We start from the raw sequence: 20,600 nt of genomic DNA on the forward strand, positions 1-20,600 counted from the left end.
CCTTAATCTCTGTTTGAAAATTGTTCTTCCATAGCAAGGATGTTTGCTTGGCCTTGGGCCTCTACTGCCCTCTACTGTGTCATTTAAAGGAAATAAAAAACACGTAATGAGAAGTGGTATCTGGTATCGTCTGAAATCAAACCTACTTGACTGAAATCGGCGTTGAAATGGCAAACAATTCAACCGTTAAACCGCTAGTAACTGATCCATGTACTGTAATAATATTTTTCTTAAATTCAGACAGTCTGCCCTTGGTTATTTTAGTCGGGTTCCGCATTTACGTTTCAAATGTACATGGTACGTATGACCATGTGCCATGTTGTGTTAAATGGCTACCATGTTTTGACGCGTAGGCTACTATGGTTAAACCATGTTTTTGAACTGCACCAAAGTAATGCATGCTTTTCTTTGGAGTAGGCCTACCAGTATAGTTAAGTAGGCTACCATGTGGTGAGTAAGAATTGTTTAGAAATAAAATATATGTATATTACTGAAAGAAACAGTAAAGACTTATCTTTGAAGTATCTTATGTAAATATGGAATATGGGTATCATTTGGTACCACCATGGTATAACAATGTGCCATGGTGTTATTATCTGTCTTGAAAAGGCTAGTCACAGGGTAGCCTACAGTACAAAGAACAACAGCACATTTGATATTCAGTTTTTTTATTCATTCAATCACATTTAGTAGAAAATAAAGTTCATTTAGGGCCGGCAAATTCTTAAACATTATCCAGTTGCATAAACAATGCCTGATTAAGACAACAGTAATACTGCTATGATATTGATCGAGTAGACGGAAAATTATAAGAATAAGTTAGTCGCACACTACAAAACTTCACACGGGTAATGTCGGACATGAAGGGGAGGTACATCCACCAAACCAAACGAGAAATCAAGCGATGATTAGTGCAAATATTGGTTCTGTTTATATATTATACTTTACAAAATATCATTCTATGCTTCTGAAGATAAATAGATAAAAATGTTCCTTTATGTCTAAGATTGTCAGAAGACTGGGAGAGAGACGGAGAGAGAGAAATAAAGGAATAGTTGTTAAGTGCAGAGGGTTAAGAATGAAGGTTAAGTAAAAGCGGGAGCAAAACAATTCACTTGAGTAAGCAAGAATATGCGAGTGTAAAATTGTCTGAGAGAGTCTTTATGAAGTCATCAAGGTGCAAATTCATCTACTGATCATATCTCTCCCTCTCTCTCCTCTCAGCATCACAATGACCCTCTGTTTTCACAGAGCTTTGGCTCAAATGGTTGTCATGATGCTTCAGCGTTGCTTGGCTCCGAACTCTGATGACCTGCAGAGATAAACAGAGGAATAGAGAGAGAGCAGTGAATGATGGCCTACTTACGTTACCTGTTTACTAATCTGGCTTAGTTAAAGGTCAGTTCAGAGCCATCTGTCTGTGGACACACAAACACGGACAGGTGCACACTCGCACGCTCACGATACATTCACATGTAACAGGAAAGATTTCCTCTAATTACTGAAGCAGTTTCCAGTCAGACCAGACAATAAAACTGCTTGTCGCTTCCAAGAAGTACATACACACACAAAACAACACAGTACCGGGGAAATCCAAAGATTTATTTCGTTTCGGAGGGAGTCTAGGTTTTTTCACAGGGGGTTTGCGATCTGAGGATCTCTCCAGATCACAGCGGCTATCCTGCTCCATTCCTAAGGGAGTAAGTACAGGGGGCACACACACAGAGGGAGGAATAGGCACGACGTGAGGATCAGGCTGATGCGGAGCTGATGTATGAAAGCATGCTAGAGCAGTAGGGCTGTCAAAATGGCTGAAAAGCTAAATTCGAATTTCTTCCTTAAATTGTCGCAAAACTCCAATTATATTCGAATTCTGAAGGCAATACTTAATGTGAGAGGGAAAAAAGTACTGTATTGTCTCCTATGCCCACAAGAGGGCGCAAGTGAGCGCAACAAGCTAATATAAACCAAATCAAGCATTGCATCTTTTTTTTAATGAAATTCACTTTTTAAAGTACATTGACTTTTGAAGCAATTGTTCTTTAATAAAATATAATTTCCTTAATGTGCATGCAAGGAAAATTAGGTTACAATAGTGCATAAAAATGTGTAAGTGCATCAGTAACCTGAGAAAACACTTCAACAGACAGCGTAATGAACTCAAAATAGCAAACTGCCACTCAGAAACAATCCACTTCTACTTACACAATGTTCGTCAAAAACACCAGATGGACAACTTGATCTGCAGCGAGTGCGGAGCGCTTTTTGTTGACAATATTTTCAATTGATGAAAACACACGCTCAGCTCTGACCGATGTGCCAGGTCATGTTTCATGTCTTTGTCATGTGATTCCCTGTTAGTCATGTGTTCCTGCCATGCGTTCCCTTGTCTGATGTGTCATGTTGTCATTGTTTCATTGTTCACAGGTGTCCCTTGTCTAGTCATTAGTCCTCGTGTATTTAAGCCCTCATGTTTGCCATGTGTCTTTGTCAAGTATTGTTTCATGTAACTGCTGTGGGTAAACTCCATGTCAGGTCTATGTTCTTGTTTTGCGTTTCATGCCACGCCACGCTTTTATTTTCTGTTTGATCACGTTTTTGTAAATAAACTGCACTTGGGTTCTCAACAAGCTTGCCTCCAGTGGACGTCCTTTACACCAAGTATGTCGTTGCATGATTTTTGCCACCAACTGAGATGGTTTTCGTCAGCAGGAAGCCCTTTTCCACCATTTTTCAAATTGACAACGCAGCCGCACCAGTCAGTTACGTCATTATCATGTCTCTTGACACACCAAAAATTAGAACGCACGGTTTTTGCATTCGAATGTGCAGTTTTTTATTTTTATTCGACAAATATTCGGAATTCACGTTTTTATTTGACAGCCCTATAGAGCAGTAGATGTTGAACACGGACCCTCATACGCATGCTCAAAAGGGATGCGAAGAGTGTACCTGTGTCACATGAGTTCGCTTTCCTGTTTCGATGTGGTTTCATGGGACCTACAGGGCTGCCTTTGACTTCATCACCTGAAAAACAACAACAACATAATACAATCTCTACATCAGGGCCTTTCAAACTGGGAAGCCACAAAATGTTTTGAAATTTTGAAAAAAAAGAAGTTTTTTTACAAAATCTATTTTTAGAGCTGTAAAAGTCCTTAAAATCAATTTAATATTTAAAATTAGTACACTAGTTAAAATATGCATTTAAGATATTAGTAAAACATTAATATAATTATTTTTTACATTCATCAAATTTGATATTACCATTTCATTCTGCTTTCTAAAAACGCTTTTTTTAAGTGTTGATCTCAGACACGCTGTTAACTTAATAAAAAAAATATTTTTCATATATAAAATATTAACTTTTTATGAAGTTATGCAATAAAGTAAAAGTTAATTATTTGATTTTTAAACAATTATTTTATAAATTAATAATAAAGTCTTTATATCATCACATTAAATTATTTCACAAAGTTTAAATGTACAATGTATAATTGTATACAGGAAAATATATATCTTTATATTTTAGGAAAGCAGTCCCTCACTAGGGATCATCATATAAAGGGGTCCTTTTCTTGTGACACAAAATGTAACTTATGGAAAGTTAAATGCAACTACCAGTATGATATTTTGACGTAATTTTTGTCTCTGAATAAATTACCTTGAAGTAAAGCAGAATCTACTGAAGCAGAGTGAAACACAGGCTTAGCAGAGGTGGGCGGAGGAGCTGGTGGATGATTCTCATTGGCCACGTCATTTGGCGAGGAGCCAATGGGAGACGTGTGAGGTGAATAATAACATGGCTGAAAGGAATGATATAATCAAAAGCTGTTTTAATGATACATAAAGAAACACTCCCACTCAACAATCACTGACATTATGAATCAAAGATGTTTCAGGATACTATGATTCAAAAACCTTTTCAGGGATAGGTGGAGTATGTCCGTCTGGTTCTTTTTGGTCTTCTCCATATCTCCAGTTCTCCTTTTCCTCATCCTTCTCCCTCAATTCACTATAATCTTCAGTAGATTTATCTAGGGAAAGAAAAATAATGACCATGCTCATACTATTGATACAGAGAGTTAAATAGTGTAATATGCTTATTAAAACTAGTTAACATAATTTAGCTTTTCAAATAAAAGACTAAATATGCAGATATTATTATATCTATAATAATATATACCAGAGCTCTCCTCCAGATGGCGCTGGCGTGTCTTAGCCAGGCTCGGCTTGGTGCTCTGAGGCGGTGGCTCGGGTCTTTTTCTGGTTTCCAGCAGCTGAGGGTCCATTATATTGTCTGCCATTTTCTGGCTGTCTGAATATGATTCCTGTCTTCCTGTTTCTGTCTGTCTCTCAATAGATGGCATGTGCCCTTTAGCAACAATATCTGAATGTCGGTCCATCTCAGGGTCTCCGTATCCAATCTCTTCAGATGAGCCGAACACCTCACTGTAATCAGGCGACTGCAGGAAACAGAAAGACAAGAGTGTGAGAGACTGTGGTAAAATTCATACTAGTGTGTATAAATTAAATACACATCTCTGATAGCATTTCAAATACCGTATTATTAATATAATCTGATGTTTCTGGAAATAGTCAAAGGAATAATATACATTTATTTGAATTAAATGTTACTTCCTTCAAATTCACAGTTTCAAGAACTGAACAGGAATTTAAATGATGTCATGTGGTGGACTACCTGTCTCTGTGAGAAGCATGAGGGGCTAATTCCCATCATTCCTGGCAGGGGTATACCCTGCACGGGCCGTCCCGACAGCTGAGGGGTCCTCTGAACACACGGCCCAGCCAACCTCCCATTGGTGCCTTCAGTGCCTGGGTCTAACCTCCCACGATCCTTTGGGTGTTGAATCAAGGAGTACACATTCTCAGTGGCAATGCTGAGAGAGCAAAAGAAAAAAACAACAAGCAAGATTAAGAGTTTGACTTATGTTGTCTGATTTATTAATGTAAAACAACGACTTTAAATGGTAGTTGTAAATGAAATAATACATTATAAAGGTTTGGATTTCAGTACTTTTATCCAGCAAGGACATTATAAATGTTTTACTGTAACTTTTGATTAACTTAATGTTAGTTACTAAAGATTTATATTTCAAATAAATGCTATTCTTTTGAACTTTCTATTCATCAAAGAATGCTAGAAATAAAATGTATCATGGTTTTCACAAAAAAAACATTTAGCAGCACAATAATTGCTTTTACATTTTAAATTACATCATCCTTTATTCATATTTTGTAAGCATAGCGCATAGTTGTGCTTGTGTGTCAATTTTTTTTTTTTGTGATAACTGAAAATATTAATAACTGATTATGCTGTAGTCAATGTATGCCTTTTCCTGTGATATTTTTTCTATGCATAGAAAAAAACCCTGTTGCTATAGTAGCCCTTTTTGGTCAGATAAATACCTTAACCAAGTTTAGTGTTTTGCTTCTATATAAAATATAAGCTAAATATGTATATTTTGATGATTTAATCAAACCAGTAGGGCAATTAAAACCAAATATCCCCTTCGGACATCACTTTTGGCCACTAGTGTATTAACATATGAATGACTCACTTAGTGCGACATTCCTCCCCACAGGCCCCGCTCCTTCCTGTAGGGTCTGGCTCCTGATATGATATGGTAGAGTTTCGGTTCTTCCTGAATCCTGAAAAGATTGACAGCACACTGCGTCTTTTCTTCCTCCTCAGAGCCTGAGCGTGATGGTGGGATGACAGCTGACTGCGAGGCAGAAAGTCAGGGTGTCAGAGATAAGATAACGTCCACATTTATGCATGCCCACATTACTTCAACCTTTAAAACGTTCATTGTTAGACTTCATTACTACACAGAAGTGCTCAGTGCTGAAGCACCTGTCTGGTAAAACTCTCTTGGTGTAGAAGTCAGGCAGTCCATCATCCAATAGAGATATTCCACCATTCTCCGAGCAGTGCTACAGGACGACAAGAGAAATAATGATGATGATGTCTGCTTTTGAGGACCGGGGCTGGAGTAGATCATCTCTCTAAATTTGTGTTAGAGGATGATGCTGTCATAGTGCTGCGTCTCACCATCTGGGATTTGTTCCTCTATATTATGTCAGTGCATTAATTTGATCAACAGGCAAAACAAAGACACGGCTTGCAGGCATTTAGACTGATCAGAAGTGATTGAAATGAAGAGAGCCTTTAATGCTTGATGCTGTAATTCTGGAGACCATGTAGAAAACATCTGGGCCTACGTTTAGTCAGATTTCTGATAAGAAATCACTTTAACAAGAGAACGTGATTAAAATCACCCCCTCCTCCTCTTGTTAACAGTTTGAATGGTTGTTGGTTAACCCATTTTATTTCATATTTAGCGTATTTTTGAAGAATATCTCCTGTAGAACACATAAACCAGCGTGATTTTGACTTAATTTACTGCAAATCATATTTAATTGCAGTATGTTTTTTCTCTCTTTAAGAGAACCCAGAACTGATTCGTTTGCTAGTCAGCGGAATAATAGAAGTTACAAGAAGACTGCAGGGGATACAAGCAATTCAACGACAACATGATAAGGAATGCCTCTGGAGGTGCAAATCTAAACGTGTCTGTCTGCAACAGATTTAATTACAGGTGAAATTCAGAATTCAGTTTGACGTGATCGTGTTCTCCCACAATACACCAAGGCCCCAGTAAATGACTGGTTGCCAAGTGTATCCATCAAACAGACAAAGGACAATATTGATCACAAAAATATATGATGAATATGTGGCTAATATCAAACTGGAGGGCAACGACGCAATAGGAGGCAAAGCCTGAAATGGTCGAAGTGCGAAGTCATTTTATGACATTTACCTTATTACCATTACCAATAAACATGCTATATAAAGTTATATGAAAAGTAGTATTGGTGTGGTAATACTGGCAATGGCACTGGTTCTTACTATCTCAAAAGGAGCGTGTCCAGTCCTGTGCCTTCGTGGTGGCCGTGGTCTGACGTGGGTCACATGACGCAGAGGTGAACCCTGTGTGGGCAGGGTGGACAGACCTTCCCATGATGCAGAGCGTGAAAGAGGAGCAGACGTCTGAGGAGTGGATACTAAAGGTGAGGAGTTAGGGTCGTCACCTAGACCTAGAGGACAGTGAATCACATCAAATGAATTACATGATATGCTAATTAACAAACTAATCAGATCATTCGCAAATAATCATATCAATTTTTGTAGAGAAAAGCACTCAAATGAAGACATTATTGTGGTAGACAAAAAGCAGGGAATGGCAAAAAGTGTCTTTAAAAAGTTAATATATATTATTTAATTTATTTATCAGTGATATTTTTATCTGTTAACATGTTAACATCATAAATTGGCAGGCCTAATAAATGTATAAATCCATCTATAAAATGTAGCTAAAATGTGATATAAAGAATGAATGGGTTTAAACTGAAAAATGTATGAAGTTATACATGACTTGAAAGCACTGAATGAGAGTTAACTAAAAAATGAATGATAATCCTGGTTTCATCCTACATAACGTGTGTGTGTGTGTGTGAGAGAGACTCACTGAGTCTGTTGGACACGGGACGAATGCGTCTGGTCCTGGAGCTGCGTTTCTTAATGGCGATTGTGTCCTGGGTGCAGAAGGACAGAAGTGAGTGAGAACATTGCAAACTGAGCAGATGACAAGGCAGCTGAGTTACAAGAGATGACGGTTACTGTAAATACCACCAAACACACAGATGAGTCATTTGTGAGTGATTCACGTAACACACTCACTATGCTGATGCCAAAGTCATCCTCCACAACATCCAGTATGTCGGCGTGTCTGTGTGCGCGCCTGGCCGTTCCCCCGTCTTCCAGCCGTCTCATCTGTGAAACCTGCCGGAGCTGTGATGACGAACAGATGCGTGAGGAAGAGCGATGCGTATGCACATGCTCAGAATGAACAGACGAATGGAGAGAGAAATTGGTTTGTAGTACCAGGGTTTTGTGTGTGGCATAAAGTTCCTGTAGGATCTGGTCCACTATGGAGTTGGTGAGATATGAGACCACAGACAGTTTCACCTCCCTAAGAGTGAGAGAGATGGAGACACAAAAGTACATGTTAGATCATGTTAAAACCATGCTGGGAATTCCAACTGTGAACACAGTGGTTATAGAAAAGTAGGTTTCGTCCTTCCATTAACGATTTCATGATTTCGATCGATGAGTGCAGTGCAGTGAGCGTTTGACTGGACAAAAATCTGGATACACCCATGAGTGTAACAGTTTTGGATATTTCTGTCATTCCCCATTCAAGTAGACAGCTGTTTTGAAAGCTGCAGCCCGGGGGTGTTATAAAGATGGGCGCTGAGTGAACTGACTTCACAAGGACTCAAGGTGTTAAATTGAGAAGCATCTACCACTCAACACCCTCATTTCTTACTCCAGAGCTCTGTTGATGTCCTGAGCTGCTCTCTCCATCAGAGCGGTGCGGATGGATGAACGAGGGATAGAAACGCGCTCTGAGATGGAGGAGAGGGGAGGAGAGAGACACTCTGCTGCGGCACAAGAAAGCGGACACAGCTCCCGGCACAGAGACACCATGGAGTCCACAATGACCTGCACAAATCCACCATCAATCACCCATCATGCCTTTCAAGGCCAATAGAACAAGAAAGCAGAAATAAATCAGGATGAAGGATGAGCGAGAGAGAGAGAATCATCACCTGTAGTTCTTTATCAGCTGCTTTGGCAAGTTCTCCGGCCAGAGAGTCCAGCCTCTGTCTCACCGGCCCGTCCACTGACAGCACGTGGGCCAGTTCACACAGCGAGGGGTACAACTAGAGGACAGTGCAGACATACCAGTCATGATCTCTCACTCACCGCTATTAAGCTTCTGTTACATGTGACATGAGTCATGCAGGTGATGTCTTTCATTTTTAAGTGGAAGTTTCTTAAATTAATAAACAGAGAACACATGAAATCAATAACCTGAATATCTGGATTTAACACAGCACATAAATAAAATCTGACTGAATGTTACTGTATAGCCATCTACTACTAGATTAAATGACGTTAAGCAAATATCAACATTAATGTGATTACAGAAAAAAAACCACATTACTAAAATGTCCAAGCAATGGAAGTAATATGTACAGTAGTATATCATTTATGGAATTTAATCTTCGAGTCAAAAATGTAGACATACTTGACTGAATTTGTTTCTCATGATCTTAAAAACCTGTTACTTCAAAGTCTAAATGCTTTATATACGTTGATTTAGTTTTGTAGACAAATAAAAATGTGCCTAAAAATGTTACACTTTACAATATAGTTCAATTTGTTCACATTAGTTAATGCAATGAACAATTCTTTTACAACATTTATTAAATTAAAAGTGCTGCTTTCAACATATGCTAATTCATTTTAACATTTCATGTTGTATAAATTAACATTAGAGAATGTAGTCTGAAACATCATGAATTAACAATAAATGAACAGTACTATAATTTATAAATGATTGTTTACCTACATTAATAAATGCTGTAAAAAATGTTCCTTGTAAAATATTACAATGCAAATATATATATATATATATATATATATGTGTGTGTGTGTGTGTGTGTGTGTGTGTGTGTATATATACTGTATATATAAATTCTTTTCTTTGATAAATAGAAAGTTCAAAAGAACAGAATTTATTTGAAAATATTTTGCAACATTATTCATGTATTTACTGACATTTTTTGATCAGTTTAAGGCAGCCGTGTTAGAGAATAAATGTTTTTTCTTTAAAAAAAATGTATTACTGATCCCAAACATTTGAATGATAGTGTATATAGTGTATAATTCTTACACTTATATTTATTATGTTACATAGTTTTGATGACTGAAGCAAGTGATAGTCGGTGTCCAAACTTTTGACAGGTAAAAATACACAAACACACTCACAGCTCGAGAGTTCCTGGCCTCCTTGAGGACCTGTCTGGCCGCCTGTAGCTCTTCCCCTTCACCTGTTCCTCTCAACACACACACCTGCTGCTGCACGCGTACGCACAGACGCTCCATCACCTGGGACAGCAGGAGGAGAGAAAGACAGAGACAGAGATGGAAAGAGACAACAGAGAGAGGATAGAGATATTGCTGTGTGAGTTTGATCTAACAATACAAAGTTCACATTAGCAAGTAAAAGAGATGCTCTCTCTCTCTCTCACATATGCACACACACACACACACACACACACACAAATGTATAGTAAAAACCTTTCTCCCATCCCCGTTTATTGGGAAGAGACCAATATAAGCAATCCATTCTCAGGCTGACCGGAATGGGAATGCAAACGATAGAATTCCTCACTCCAGGTATACTCTACCGATTTTTTTAATCAAAAATACAATCAAAATAGGTATACTGTGAAATATTATTAAAATTGAAAATAACTGTTTTCTGTTTTAATATATTTTAAAAGTAAATTATTCCTGTGATGATAAGACTGAATTTCAGCATTTAAAGCGCTGAGAATTTAAATTAGATAATTACGCAAGTCTGTTTCTGGAAAATAAATAAATGAATAAATACATTTTAAAAATGAAACTGAAATAGAACAGACCCTCATTATCACCATCATCAACATGATCACATACTAGAAGTGTGATGTAAGTGAGTCGGATCTGCAGTGGTGAAGAGTAAGAGAGGCGTGTGAATATGAGGCGGTGGTCTGTACCTGTTCTGCAGTACTAGTGACCAGGCCCTGATGCAACCGAAGAGCCTGTTTCTGAGAGAAACGCTGAGTCTGGTTATTCCTTAACAGAGCCCGCTGGATCTGAGAGAGACAGACAGAGTGAGGGAGAGAATACTCATTAATGTCAAATAAAAGAACATTGATGCTCAGATAAGCCATGCAGTCATGTGGAAATGATTGTAATTATGCTGCAAATTAATGAAAGATAAATGTATTGTCTGCGGTGTCCCTCTCTCAGCACTGACCTTGTAGAAGTTTTACATATCTGGGCTCATTAAACGTGTATAAACATTTCGACCACCTTGGGACTGTTAATCTCAAAACAGCTGTTCAAAACTGTCACTTTTTTTTTTTAATGAATTAGTCCCATCTACTATGAGATCCAAGAATGCAACCAAATATTCATGATTTTGGGGACGAAATGTAAAAAAAAAAATGTGTCTGAATTTATTATTTATGCATCGTTTGTCTGCTAAATGCCCTGATTGACCAATCAGAATCAAGTATTTCAGAGAGCTCTGCAATAAAACCAAAATAACCAGTCTAGTTCTAAAACAGTCTGAGGACTGACCAAAGTGCTGTACAAGTCAGATAAACACAACAGAAAAGTAACATAATAAATAAGACCATCAACATCATTTAAAAGCTAAAAAACAACAACAAATAGGTTTACAAGAGAGATTTAAAAAGTGGTAAGGAGGGAGCAGCCCTAAGATGTGCTGGCAGGCTGTTCCACAACCTAGATCCCACCACCGAAAAGGCTCTATCTCCTCTACATTTGAGGAGTCAACAGTCCCTCCAGTCAGTGATTCCAAGTCGGGCTACTTTTAAGTTGTTGCAGTGGTTTGGTTTCCAGGTTTTGTAAAGAGGCTGTAATTTAAGGGTTGAGCAGCAGCACATATCTTGAACTCTATAGCAAATACACAATGTTATTCACTTCACCTAAAAAACTGGCCAAACATAACACATGGTGTTCACATATAGGTCTTCAATGTATAGAAGCAATAAAGCCTATTTATTATTATTTCTAAGGATAAAGGGTAATGTTGAGCTAGATTATGGCTTGAGTATTATTATACCTGTAATCAAAAAAATGTATACCACTTCAGTCATACTTTAGTTTGGTGAACTCATATTAACTATTAACTTTTGCTTCAATAAACTCCTAATCAATTTTTTGCTAATCAATAGTTAGTAAAGTAGTTGTCATAGTGGTTAAGTTTAGGTATTGGGTAGGATTAAAGTGCCCCTCTTATGCTATTTGAAAGTTTTCTAATGTTGCTTTGGAGTCTCCTACAACAGGTTTACATGCATCAAAGGTCAAAAAACTGTTTAATTTCCTCATAATATACATTTGCACATCACCACATTTTCAAAGATTCTCAAACGACTCGTCAGATGAATCCATCTCTTTAAATACCTCCTTTCCGCAAGCTACTCTGCTCTGATTGGCCAGACAGCTCAGTCTGTTTTGATTGGTTTGTAAACGCCCATTGCCATAACAATGTCAGCTGTCCTAAGGCTTCCTACACCGTAAACTAAAGACAGTAACGGACAAGGATGTCGATTTTACCAATTTTCAATGCGAGCGCGAGTCCAATGATGAAACATTAGAAGAACTAGTTATTCAACCCGAACCTCCATCGCAAGGACAACTCGAGCAGGACGTTTCTCAGTGATCCGCTTAGTTACTTAGTTTGAGGTACATTTATGAGATGTTGCAACTGTAATTACTCACCATCAGCATTAACAAGTGCATGCCCATCAACAAACAGATTATTTTACTTGTACTAATTTATTTACCTAGTATTTTTCTAATATAATACGGTGAACACATGGAAACTGTATCAATAACAGTGCATGCATGCAATGTATACATTAGCCAAACTCTAGCGTGAATGACTGATGTAACAAACGTTGGTAAAACAAATCTTGCTCCATGCTTAATCTTTCCTCAAAGTAGTGAGAACGACAGACAATCTCCATTAATAGACACAGTTTTAGGTAATAGTGGCCCACAACTGATTAGCAGAAGTATTTCAGTAAGACAGTGATAACGTGAGTTAGCCAGTTAGCAGGAGACCTACACAATGTAAAACTCAAAACTAAGTATTTTGAACACCATCTTTCAGCGGTTTGCGAATCCTGCATTGAACTCTGAGATTTGAGAAGCAGTCGTCAGTAAAATAAAGGGAACAGCAAAAGTTTAGGAATATACTCCTGTGATATCGTGGTAAAGATGAATTTTAACCACTGATTCTTTACATGCTAGCCCTTGGGCAGTGAAAAAAAAATAGCTTTAGCCTACCTTCACATTCTAGAGCACAGCATCTTCTCGACATGATGCTGTACAGTATCCACAGGAATCAACTGCAGGTTTGAGGTTCAAGTTTTCACTGGTGTCTGCACGCGCAATAGGTGGATGGGCAATATGCTAATGTTTCGTCTTGACGTCACGACGAAACGGCTTACGACTCGTTTAAAAACCATTCATTTCATTGACTCAGAGTCGACTCTTACTTTTGAAAGACAATAACTTTATATACGGTGCACTTTCAGATTTAAAACTTTGCAGGATGTTTTCATTCACTTAGAGCTGTGTTACACACTACATGAAAGGTCATTTTCAAAAATACATAATAGGGGCCCTTTAAGGGATGTACAATATGATCATCCATCAAGGCATTAATATGTACTATTAACAGCCAAAATGCTAGTAATATGCAAGCTAATAAGCAACTGGTTTTGGTCCCCAAACTAATTTGTTACCTTCTTTCAAATAAAAAAATCATTACTCTTACCTTGGTTAGTGCCTGTTCTGTCCTGTCAGGAGCGCTACGGTATGCCTGTGTGACATCACTGAGTGGGATGGGCATGTACTGCAGAGTGAAGTTACTGAAGAGAGAGCAAAAATGATTAAAGTCTTCCCCAAACATGGCAACACAAGAGATGAATAAGCTCCAGCAAGATAGAAAATGTGTTTAAAGAAACAAGTTGGGTTTTTTTTTTTTTTACTTTTAACAGAGTAGGCTACTATGTTTCTTTCAACAGATGTCAAAGCATTCTGTACTGAGAACAACATTCTCACGACGATTACAGTCTCCTGAATGCAAGAATTCAAGTCTGCTAAAAAAGTTTCTACATTAAATAATAGTTGTGTAGATCTCCAGGGAAGAGAGGTGTTTCCAGAACAATGCTCTAATTGTGCATTACAGGCAGGTTGGAGAGGTGATGAAAGGCTGTGCAATAACAAACACATTCATGTAGGCATGGACTGAAGTTCTTATTTCTTTCCCAGTAACAGCATGCTGTGAATAAGTTTGCAGAGGGATGAGTGAGTCAGTTCTCACATGGGTGAGTGTGCATGATATGAATGTGAGTGTGTGTGTGTGTGTGTGTGTGTCATACTGTTCTAAGGCTCGAGCCACATCTTGGAAACCCGTTGCACTTGTGTTATTCCGATCCCACGTCACACTTCTACAAGAAAGAAACAAACCATGACAATCTTAAACAGTATTACAGTACTATACAATTATGCATTATTAATTATTAATAAGTACACTCGAATAGAATCTTCATGCCTTTTGTAAATTTTCTGCTCTGATTTTGAGGACAAAATCTGCTGGATTTGGTTTTAAATATGGTAAAATGAGTTAAACAGAAAATAATTAATTTGAGGTTCAAGTTTTCACTGGTGTCTGCACGCGCAATAAGTGGATGGGCAATATGCTAATGTTTCGTCTTGACGTCACGACGAAACGGCTTACGACTCGTTTAAAAACCATTAATTTCATTGACTCAGAGTCGACTCTTACTTTTGAAAGACAATAACTTTATATACGGTGCACTCGAATAGAATCTTCATGCCTTTTGTAAATTTTCTGCTCTGATTTTGAGGACAAAATCTGCTGGATTTGGTTTTAAATATGGTAAAATGAGTTAAACAGAAAATAATTAGGGTCATTGTCAAAATTGTAAATTTTCCAACTTCCAGTCATTAACCAAAACATTTAATAAAGGGGGGAAAAATGCAATGGGCAGAAGATGCAGCAATCATAATTTTGCTGAAATATACAAAGCTTTCTATGAAAAAGGATGTATCATTAGAAGGTCTAGGGCCAGATTTACTAAATAGGGCAAATTAGCGTGAGAGCGCAATCCCATAAAAGCGCAGATGGGAGTGGAAAGTTCTGCGCGTGATCTACTGTCGACGAGCAAATTGAAAAATTGAAAAGCACAGATGCAACCGGATCGGTTTCATAATGACCAACGCAATCTACCAAGAGCAGCACAAATTAGAATCTGGTTTACGACATGCTTTTTTTGGGGTGGTAAACAGGGGCGTAGCCAGTATTGGGCCAGGGCGGGACTGGCCCGCCCACATTACTCACTGGCCCGCCCAGGCAAGTTTGATAAAAATACATTTTTAGTTTATTTTTATTATTCAAATATATTTGTGAAAATATATTAATACCTGATTAATTGTTGACTGCTGTGTGTGTTTAATTTGTTTTCCGAATAAAATTTAACTGGTGAAGCAAGTTGTAGAAAGCCTCTCTCCGGAACGTTATTGGTCGCTATGGTTGCTGGGGGTTCCGACAGGAAAACTCTCAGAGGCGTCGGCGCCACAATAATGGCTAAACAACTTTCTTTAATGTGCTATTTGAAAAACAGCAAGAGTTGAGGAAGAAGACACACCACTGCCTTCATCTTCCGAGTCCACCCAGCCCAGTTCTTCCGACTCATTACCCCAGGAGAAGGTTAGTCAGGTGCTGGCGCCGGCCGCTTCTTGCTCCCTCTCTCCCCGTCAGCCTGACGCGGGTTTATCCGCCGATCTAACTGTGATATTATTATTTTAGCTTACTTTATTTTCGGGTGAACTGTATTTGCACTGCTGAATAGAATAAAATAGACCGGTTATTGTCTATACTGGTTTGTCCAGCCTTTGAGCTCTGTTGGTTGAACATGATGATTATAAAGGTGTAACTTTTTTCAGTTTGTCTATTAAATGTTAATTATTATAGAAGTCATTTTTCAATAATTATTATTAAAGTCATTTTTTTCTAGGAAAAACTATAGGCCCAGTCACATTTTCACTGGCCCACCCAAAATACAATTTCTGCCTACGCCACTGGTGGTAAATAATGGCGCAAACACCAGTAAATTGACTAGCGCGACCCTTAGTAAATCACCTTTGCATGATTCATTTAAATGCTCCCCTCCCATAAAGGGAAACTCCTACGAATGCATATGCAATAAGGTCACTGGCAAAAATAACCCTGTCCACACCTGTGCTAATTTTCACTGCATGCATTAAGTAAATCCTGACAGTACTTTTTTGAACTGGCGCAAGCTGACAGTAAATCTGGCCCCTAGTCCTTGACATGTAAATTAAAATTAATAGTTTGCATCTCAGTCAACAGTATATTTTTGTGCAGCTGAGACAGTGTATAATTCTTTTATAATTCATAGTACCGTAACCCTGTTCTCCTTACGACAGACTACCTGAGCGTGGTGTTGATCTGCAGGGCTTTACTGAGCATCCTCGCTCCTGTGTCATCAAGTCCGTTCCCACTCAAATCCACCTTCTTCAGGCAGGCGTTGCTGCCGAGAGCGTTCACGAGCACCGTGCCCCTCGAACGCAACCTGGAGTCAGCCAGAGACAAGCTCTGCAGGGCCTGTCAAGAAAGAGCAACCAGAAAGAGATAGAAAGAAGTATGTGTGTGTGAGTTTGCAATGTCTGTGATCTGTAAAAACAGCGCTTAATAATTGATCAAGCAAGGCGATATCTGCAGTGAGAGGGCTACGTGCCCTGAAGGAGAGAGAGTCAAGGAAGGATGGATGAATCACTAGTGCTGTAATACAGCAGACCATTAGAAAGCTTTTGTACTCTGCATGTGTGTTTGAAAGCAGAAAGAGTGTAAGGTGCGTACAGGAAACAGAGTTATGTCCATGTGTATATGCTTGTGAAACACTCACACACTCTTCCTCCTGCACGAGATGCACTAGTTTCTGCAGAACCTCGTCCAAAACCCTGCAAACAAAGGAAACATCAGGTCTTATACATACACACACATAAACTCCATCAACCCCAAGATTAATAACACTTAACACACCTCCCCCCCAGTCCTTCCTCTGCCTCCCTGAGAGCCTCCTACTGTGTGCCCACATTCAGTTTGAGATTGCAGATGGTTTCACAGACTTTTCTAACCTGCTTACCTCATCTGCCTGTCTAAGAGTGGATATCTGTTATATCTGTTAATCGGTGTATGGTACTTAAGCTCTATATCTACTGTGTCAAGCTGTTGATTATCACAGAACATCATTTTGAATAATCCATCAATCTGTGAAAACAAACATTTGACCCTTGCAGTAATGCGTTTAAGACTGTGCCCCATTTTTTTTTCTTTTGTGAGGGGTGGAACTACAATACTATAAAGCAATGCCCATTGATTTACAGCCATTTGTTATAAGTATAAAATAATATTTTGAATGTTTCGAAAAATATTGGTAACACTTTATAATAAAGGTCCATCATTAATAGGTAACAATACAGGTTGTAATGCAGGATTTAGGACTAAAATAGTTCCTTTTTGGGTAATTAATGATTACTGAATGAGATTACCCTCATCAAGAACTAATAACTAACTGACAAATTTTAAAGAATTACCAATTAATAATAATCACAACACTAACGTGCCTGACAAGTGAGAAATTGTCTTTTTTTACTCTGAGCATGGTCATAAAATGCACAAAAATAAGTCAGTCTCACATTTTTCTTTTAAATGAGCATATTTATGTTTTTAATTTTACTCTTATCAGTGACATTTTTGAAAATAAGGCATTTCTACTCTATAACTGAACAATAACCTTTTAATGCCCTTAAAGTGAAATTACTGAATCTAAACATAGGAGCCTGATAAAAATACTCATTTAAAAGAAAAAGGTCAGACGGACTTAGGTTTTTATATTTTATAGTCTTTATAGGTTTTAGTCTTCATATTTTAAAATGTAATTTATTCCTGTGATGGCAAAGCTGAATTTTCAGCATCATTACTCCAGGCTTTAGTGTCACATGATCCTTCAGAAATCATTCTAATATGCTGATTTTATTTCTTTATTTCTTATTATCATCAATGTTGAAAACAGTTCCCTTTCAGTCACTCACGTTCGACGTAGTCGACTGATTGGGATCACGCTTAGACAGCCTGTCATCTTCGAGTACTGTTAAAACGAGCCAATGTACATTGGCGTGCGTGAAATGCATCACACACTCCGCCCCCGCGGCGCGGGTGTAAATACGGAAGTGGATGCACGCACTAGTTGTTTTTCGCTGAGGAGCCGAGCGTAACTCGGAGTCAGCGGTGGTCCAGCAACAGTGGCGACGGGACTGCGTCTCCGTTCCTTACTTCTGGGAACGAGGGTTACATACGTAACCGAGACGTTCTGCTACTATTTTCTTTTCTTTGTGGAAACCATGATACATTGTTACGTTACATTCTAGTTCTGTTTTGGTCTTCATTCTGTGTCCTGTTCTGGGTTGCCTGAGTTCTGTTCGATTATTAGTTTCTAGAGTTCCTCATTAGTTCCTCACATGTTCTTAGTTCTGTTGATTGTCTGTGTATTTAAACCCCTAGTTTCCTCTGTTCATTGCCGTGTTGTTGTTGGTTTACGTGATTGTTTTATATGCTGTTTCCTGGTAATCTCCTGAGTGTTCTCTGTTGGATTTGGATTTATTAAAGACTGTTTTTGTTATATTCTCCTGCATTGTGTGCTTCATACAGCAACCTCAGTGACAGTTACATTTACAGATATAAAAATGATACACAAACATACAAGAAGCTTGAGTGTGTATAGCAAGACAGGTTATTAATGACATCATATGCAATGCTTCATAGTAGTGGCTGGTCACTGCTAAGCTGATTTGTTTGCTGCAACTCTCTGATTGGTAGATCTTTCTTCCCGGGGTTACAGGTAGTGTAGTTCTTCACCTGGAATTTGTCTATGATTTTTTTTAATGATGTTGTAATTATGTTGACTGATGGCTTCAATAGAAACATTTAACATCCATTAATAACCTCAGAGCTCATTGTAGGTCTGTCTTGAAAGGTTTATATTGTTAAAAACATATTTTCACCAACCTAGAGAACTCATCCCTTTTCAAAATGACAATTTAGACCATTTAGTCAGCTCAAATGACATTTTTTACTGTAGGATTCACGTAAGTGCTTTGACAAAAATATGAGTTCCACATTTCCCACTTGCCTGCAAGGCTTCCATTGTAAGTGCACAGCTGTAAACACATTTTTAGTTTTTTGGTAATCGACAGAATGCCACAGATGTTGCTGATAGAGCTTAAGCTGTATTGAACCTTTAGGTGCTTATCTTCAAACTGCTACAGGCAGCTAGTATCATTTGTACTTTAAGTCACTTTGGATACATGCATCTGCCAGACAAATAAATGTATACATGTATATCTGTTTGCTCTATGATGTGTCTCTCTCAGTCCGGGAATATGTACCTGCCCTTGATGTTAAAGTTCTTGCCCAGCAGCAGGTGTTTGAGGGACGGGTGTCTGGAGAAGGCAGGAATGACACAGAGAAGATCAGCATCCAGCCCTGAAATGAACACAAAAATTAACAGGCAGAGTCAAAGGTGACTGAAGCAAATGCAACTGAGGGGAAAGAGATGGGCTGAAAGTCGGTGGGAGCAGACAAAAGCTTCCTTTCATTTATGCAGTTAGATGTCTCACCGTTGTCTGAGATGTCCAGTGTGCTGATGCAGGAGACTCTGGGGAAAAGGTCCTGTATTATTCCCGCTCCAGCAGACCTGAGCTGAGAGGCAGACAAACGGAGAGAATGAAAAAGAGATAGAGAAAGACGGGAACACGGCTTGATAGAGAGAGAGAGAAAACGCTCAGAGGCTCAAACATGTATAATTTATACTATGCACTTAAATATTTTCAATAACTCAACTGAAAGAGCATGTTGCTATCAACACCAAGGTCAAATTAACTGCCTTTTTATTTTTTAACAGCATTTCAAATCAGTGTTGGAATAGTTTGTTATGTTGGGACTAGGGCTGGTTGTCACCTTTTATTTTTTAGGAAGATTTTTTTTGAAGGTCAATTTCTGTGCAGGAACATTTAGTATTGTTTTGCTATTCTAAAAAAGTCCAAGCATTTTCGTCAAAAGAATAAAGTTGATCCGGAATGAATCCATTAGAAATAGCTCTGCACATTTTTCCATTTTTGCAATGCATAAAGGATAGAGTAGCAGTTTTGGACTTATTTAGGGTTATTTAGAATGTATTCTGTATCAAGAAATATTTCATTTCATTGTCATACAAGCCATATTGGCAACTGAAAAAGTTACAGCAAAAGCTACTAAACACTTACACCATTATTATGCAGGAAAAAAAAAATGTATACAGGTTGACCTTTTTAGATATGACTCTATATGGGGTAAGTGTCACAATATATTTAGAACCTGACATTAAACAGCTTATAGATCTTTCAGCGAAATATTTTTTTCATCAGCCAATACGTAAAAAGTAGCATGCAAAAAAAAAAAAAAAAAAAAATGTAACCATGATTTGGTAAACAAAAATTGCAATTAATAAATTGAATGAAAAATAAAATCCTTGGCCTAAAGCCAACATACAAAATATACTGATAGTGTGACAACAAGGAGCACATAATGTTAACTATTTTCAAATCCACAGTAGTGAGATTTGCAGTAACGTTAAAAGAGTTTATGATTTGATTTTTGAGAACAAATAAAACAATTGCATGAGGGCAAAATAAGGCCCCACAGAGATAAACACACATTGCATTCTCAAAAGAAACCTTGAAAGACTTTCTGTGTGACTAATTCAGTAGCCGACAT

At 38.1% G+C, this 20,600-nt stretch overlaps 1 protein-coding gene across 2 annotated transcripts in view; it reads right to left on the reverse strand.

Moving 5' to 3' along the window:
* Nucleotides 1-657: 657 nt before the first annotated feature.
* The window catches only part of carmil3 (capping protein regulator and myosin 1 linker 3), a 57,065-nt gene continuing 37,122 nt past the window's right edge, over nucleotides 658-20,600 (reverse strand). The window contains exons 18-40 of one of the 2 annotated variants that reach the window (XM_056241127.1): nucleotides 19,466-19,547; nucleotides 19,235-19,331; nucleotides 16,693-16,747; nucleotides 16,219-16,391; nucleotides 14,122-14,190; nucleotides 13,515-13,608; nucleotides 10,696-10,794; nucleotides 9,923-10,042; nucleotides 8,698-8,811; nucleotides 8,415-8,590; nucleotides 7,970-8,057; nucleotides 7,766-7,876; nucleotides 7,554-7,620; nucleotides 6,935-7,122; nucleotides 5,879-5,958; nucleotides 5,583-5,747; nucleotides 4,703-4,901; nucleotides 4,187-4,466; nucleotides 3,922-4,037; nucleotides 3,665-3,806; nucleotides 2,953-3,027; nucleotides 1,585-1,692; nucleotides 658-1,312 (exon numbers count right to left, since the gene is read on the reverse strand). In XM_056241127.1, the coding sequence (XP_056097102.1) occupies nucleotides 1,272-1,312; nucleotides 1,585-1,692; nucleotides 2,953-3,027; nucleotides 3,665-3,806; nucleotides 3,922-4,037; nucleotides 4,187-4,466; nucleotides 4,703-4,901; nucleotides 5,583-5,747; nucleotides 5,879-5,958; nucleotides 6,935-7,122; nucleotides 7,554-7,620; nucleotides 7,766-7,876; nucleotides 7,970-8,057; nucleotides 8,415-8,590; nucleotides 8,698-8,811; nucleotides 9,923-10,042; nucleotides 10,696-10,794; nucleotides 13,515-13,608; nucleotides 14,122-14,190; nucleotides 16,219-16,391; nucleotides 16,693-16,747; nucleotides 19,235-19,331; nucleotides 19,466-19,547 (2,739 nt within the window). In that variant the 3' untranslated portion in view covers nucleotides 658-1,271. The remainder of the gene's footprint in view (nucleotides 1,313-1,584; nucleotides 1,693-2,952; nucleotides 3,028-3,664; nucleotides 3,807-3,921; nucleotides 4,038-4,186; nucleotides 4,467-4,702; nucleotides 4,902-5,582; nucleotides 5,748-5,878; nucleotides 5,959-6,934; nucleotides 7,123-7,553; nucleotides 7,621-7,765; nucleotides 7,877-7,969; nucleotides 8,058-8,414; nucleotides 8,591-8,697; nucleotides 8,812-9,922; nucleotides 10,043-10,695; nucleotides 10,795-13,514; nucleotides 13,609-14,121; nucleotides 14,191-16,218; nucleotides 16,392-16,692; nucleotides 16,748-19,234; nucleotides 19,332-19,465; nucleotides 19,548-20,600) is intronic. The other variant, XM_056241128.1, reaches the window with a different exon arrangement.

This window comes from Rhinichthys klamathensis, unplaced genomic scaffold (genome assembly GCF_029890125.1).
Source record: "Rhinichthys klamathensis goyatoka isolate OS25496 unplaced genomic scaffold, OSU_Roscu_1.1 h1tg000631l_1, whole genome shotgun sequence".
Taxonomy (NCBI): domain Eukaryota; kingdom Metazoa; phylum Chordata; class Actinopteri; order Cypriniformes; family Leuciscidae; genus Rhinichthys; species Rhinichthys klamathensis.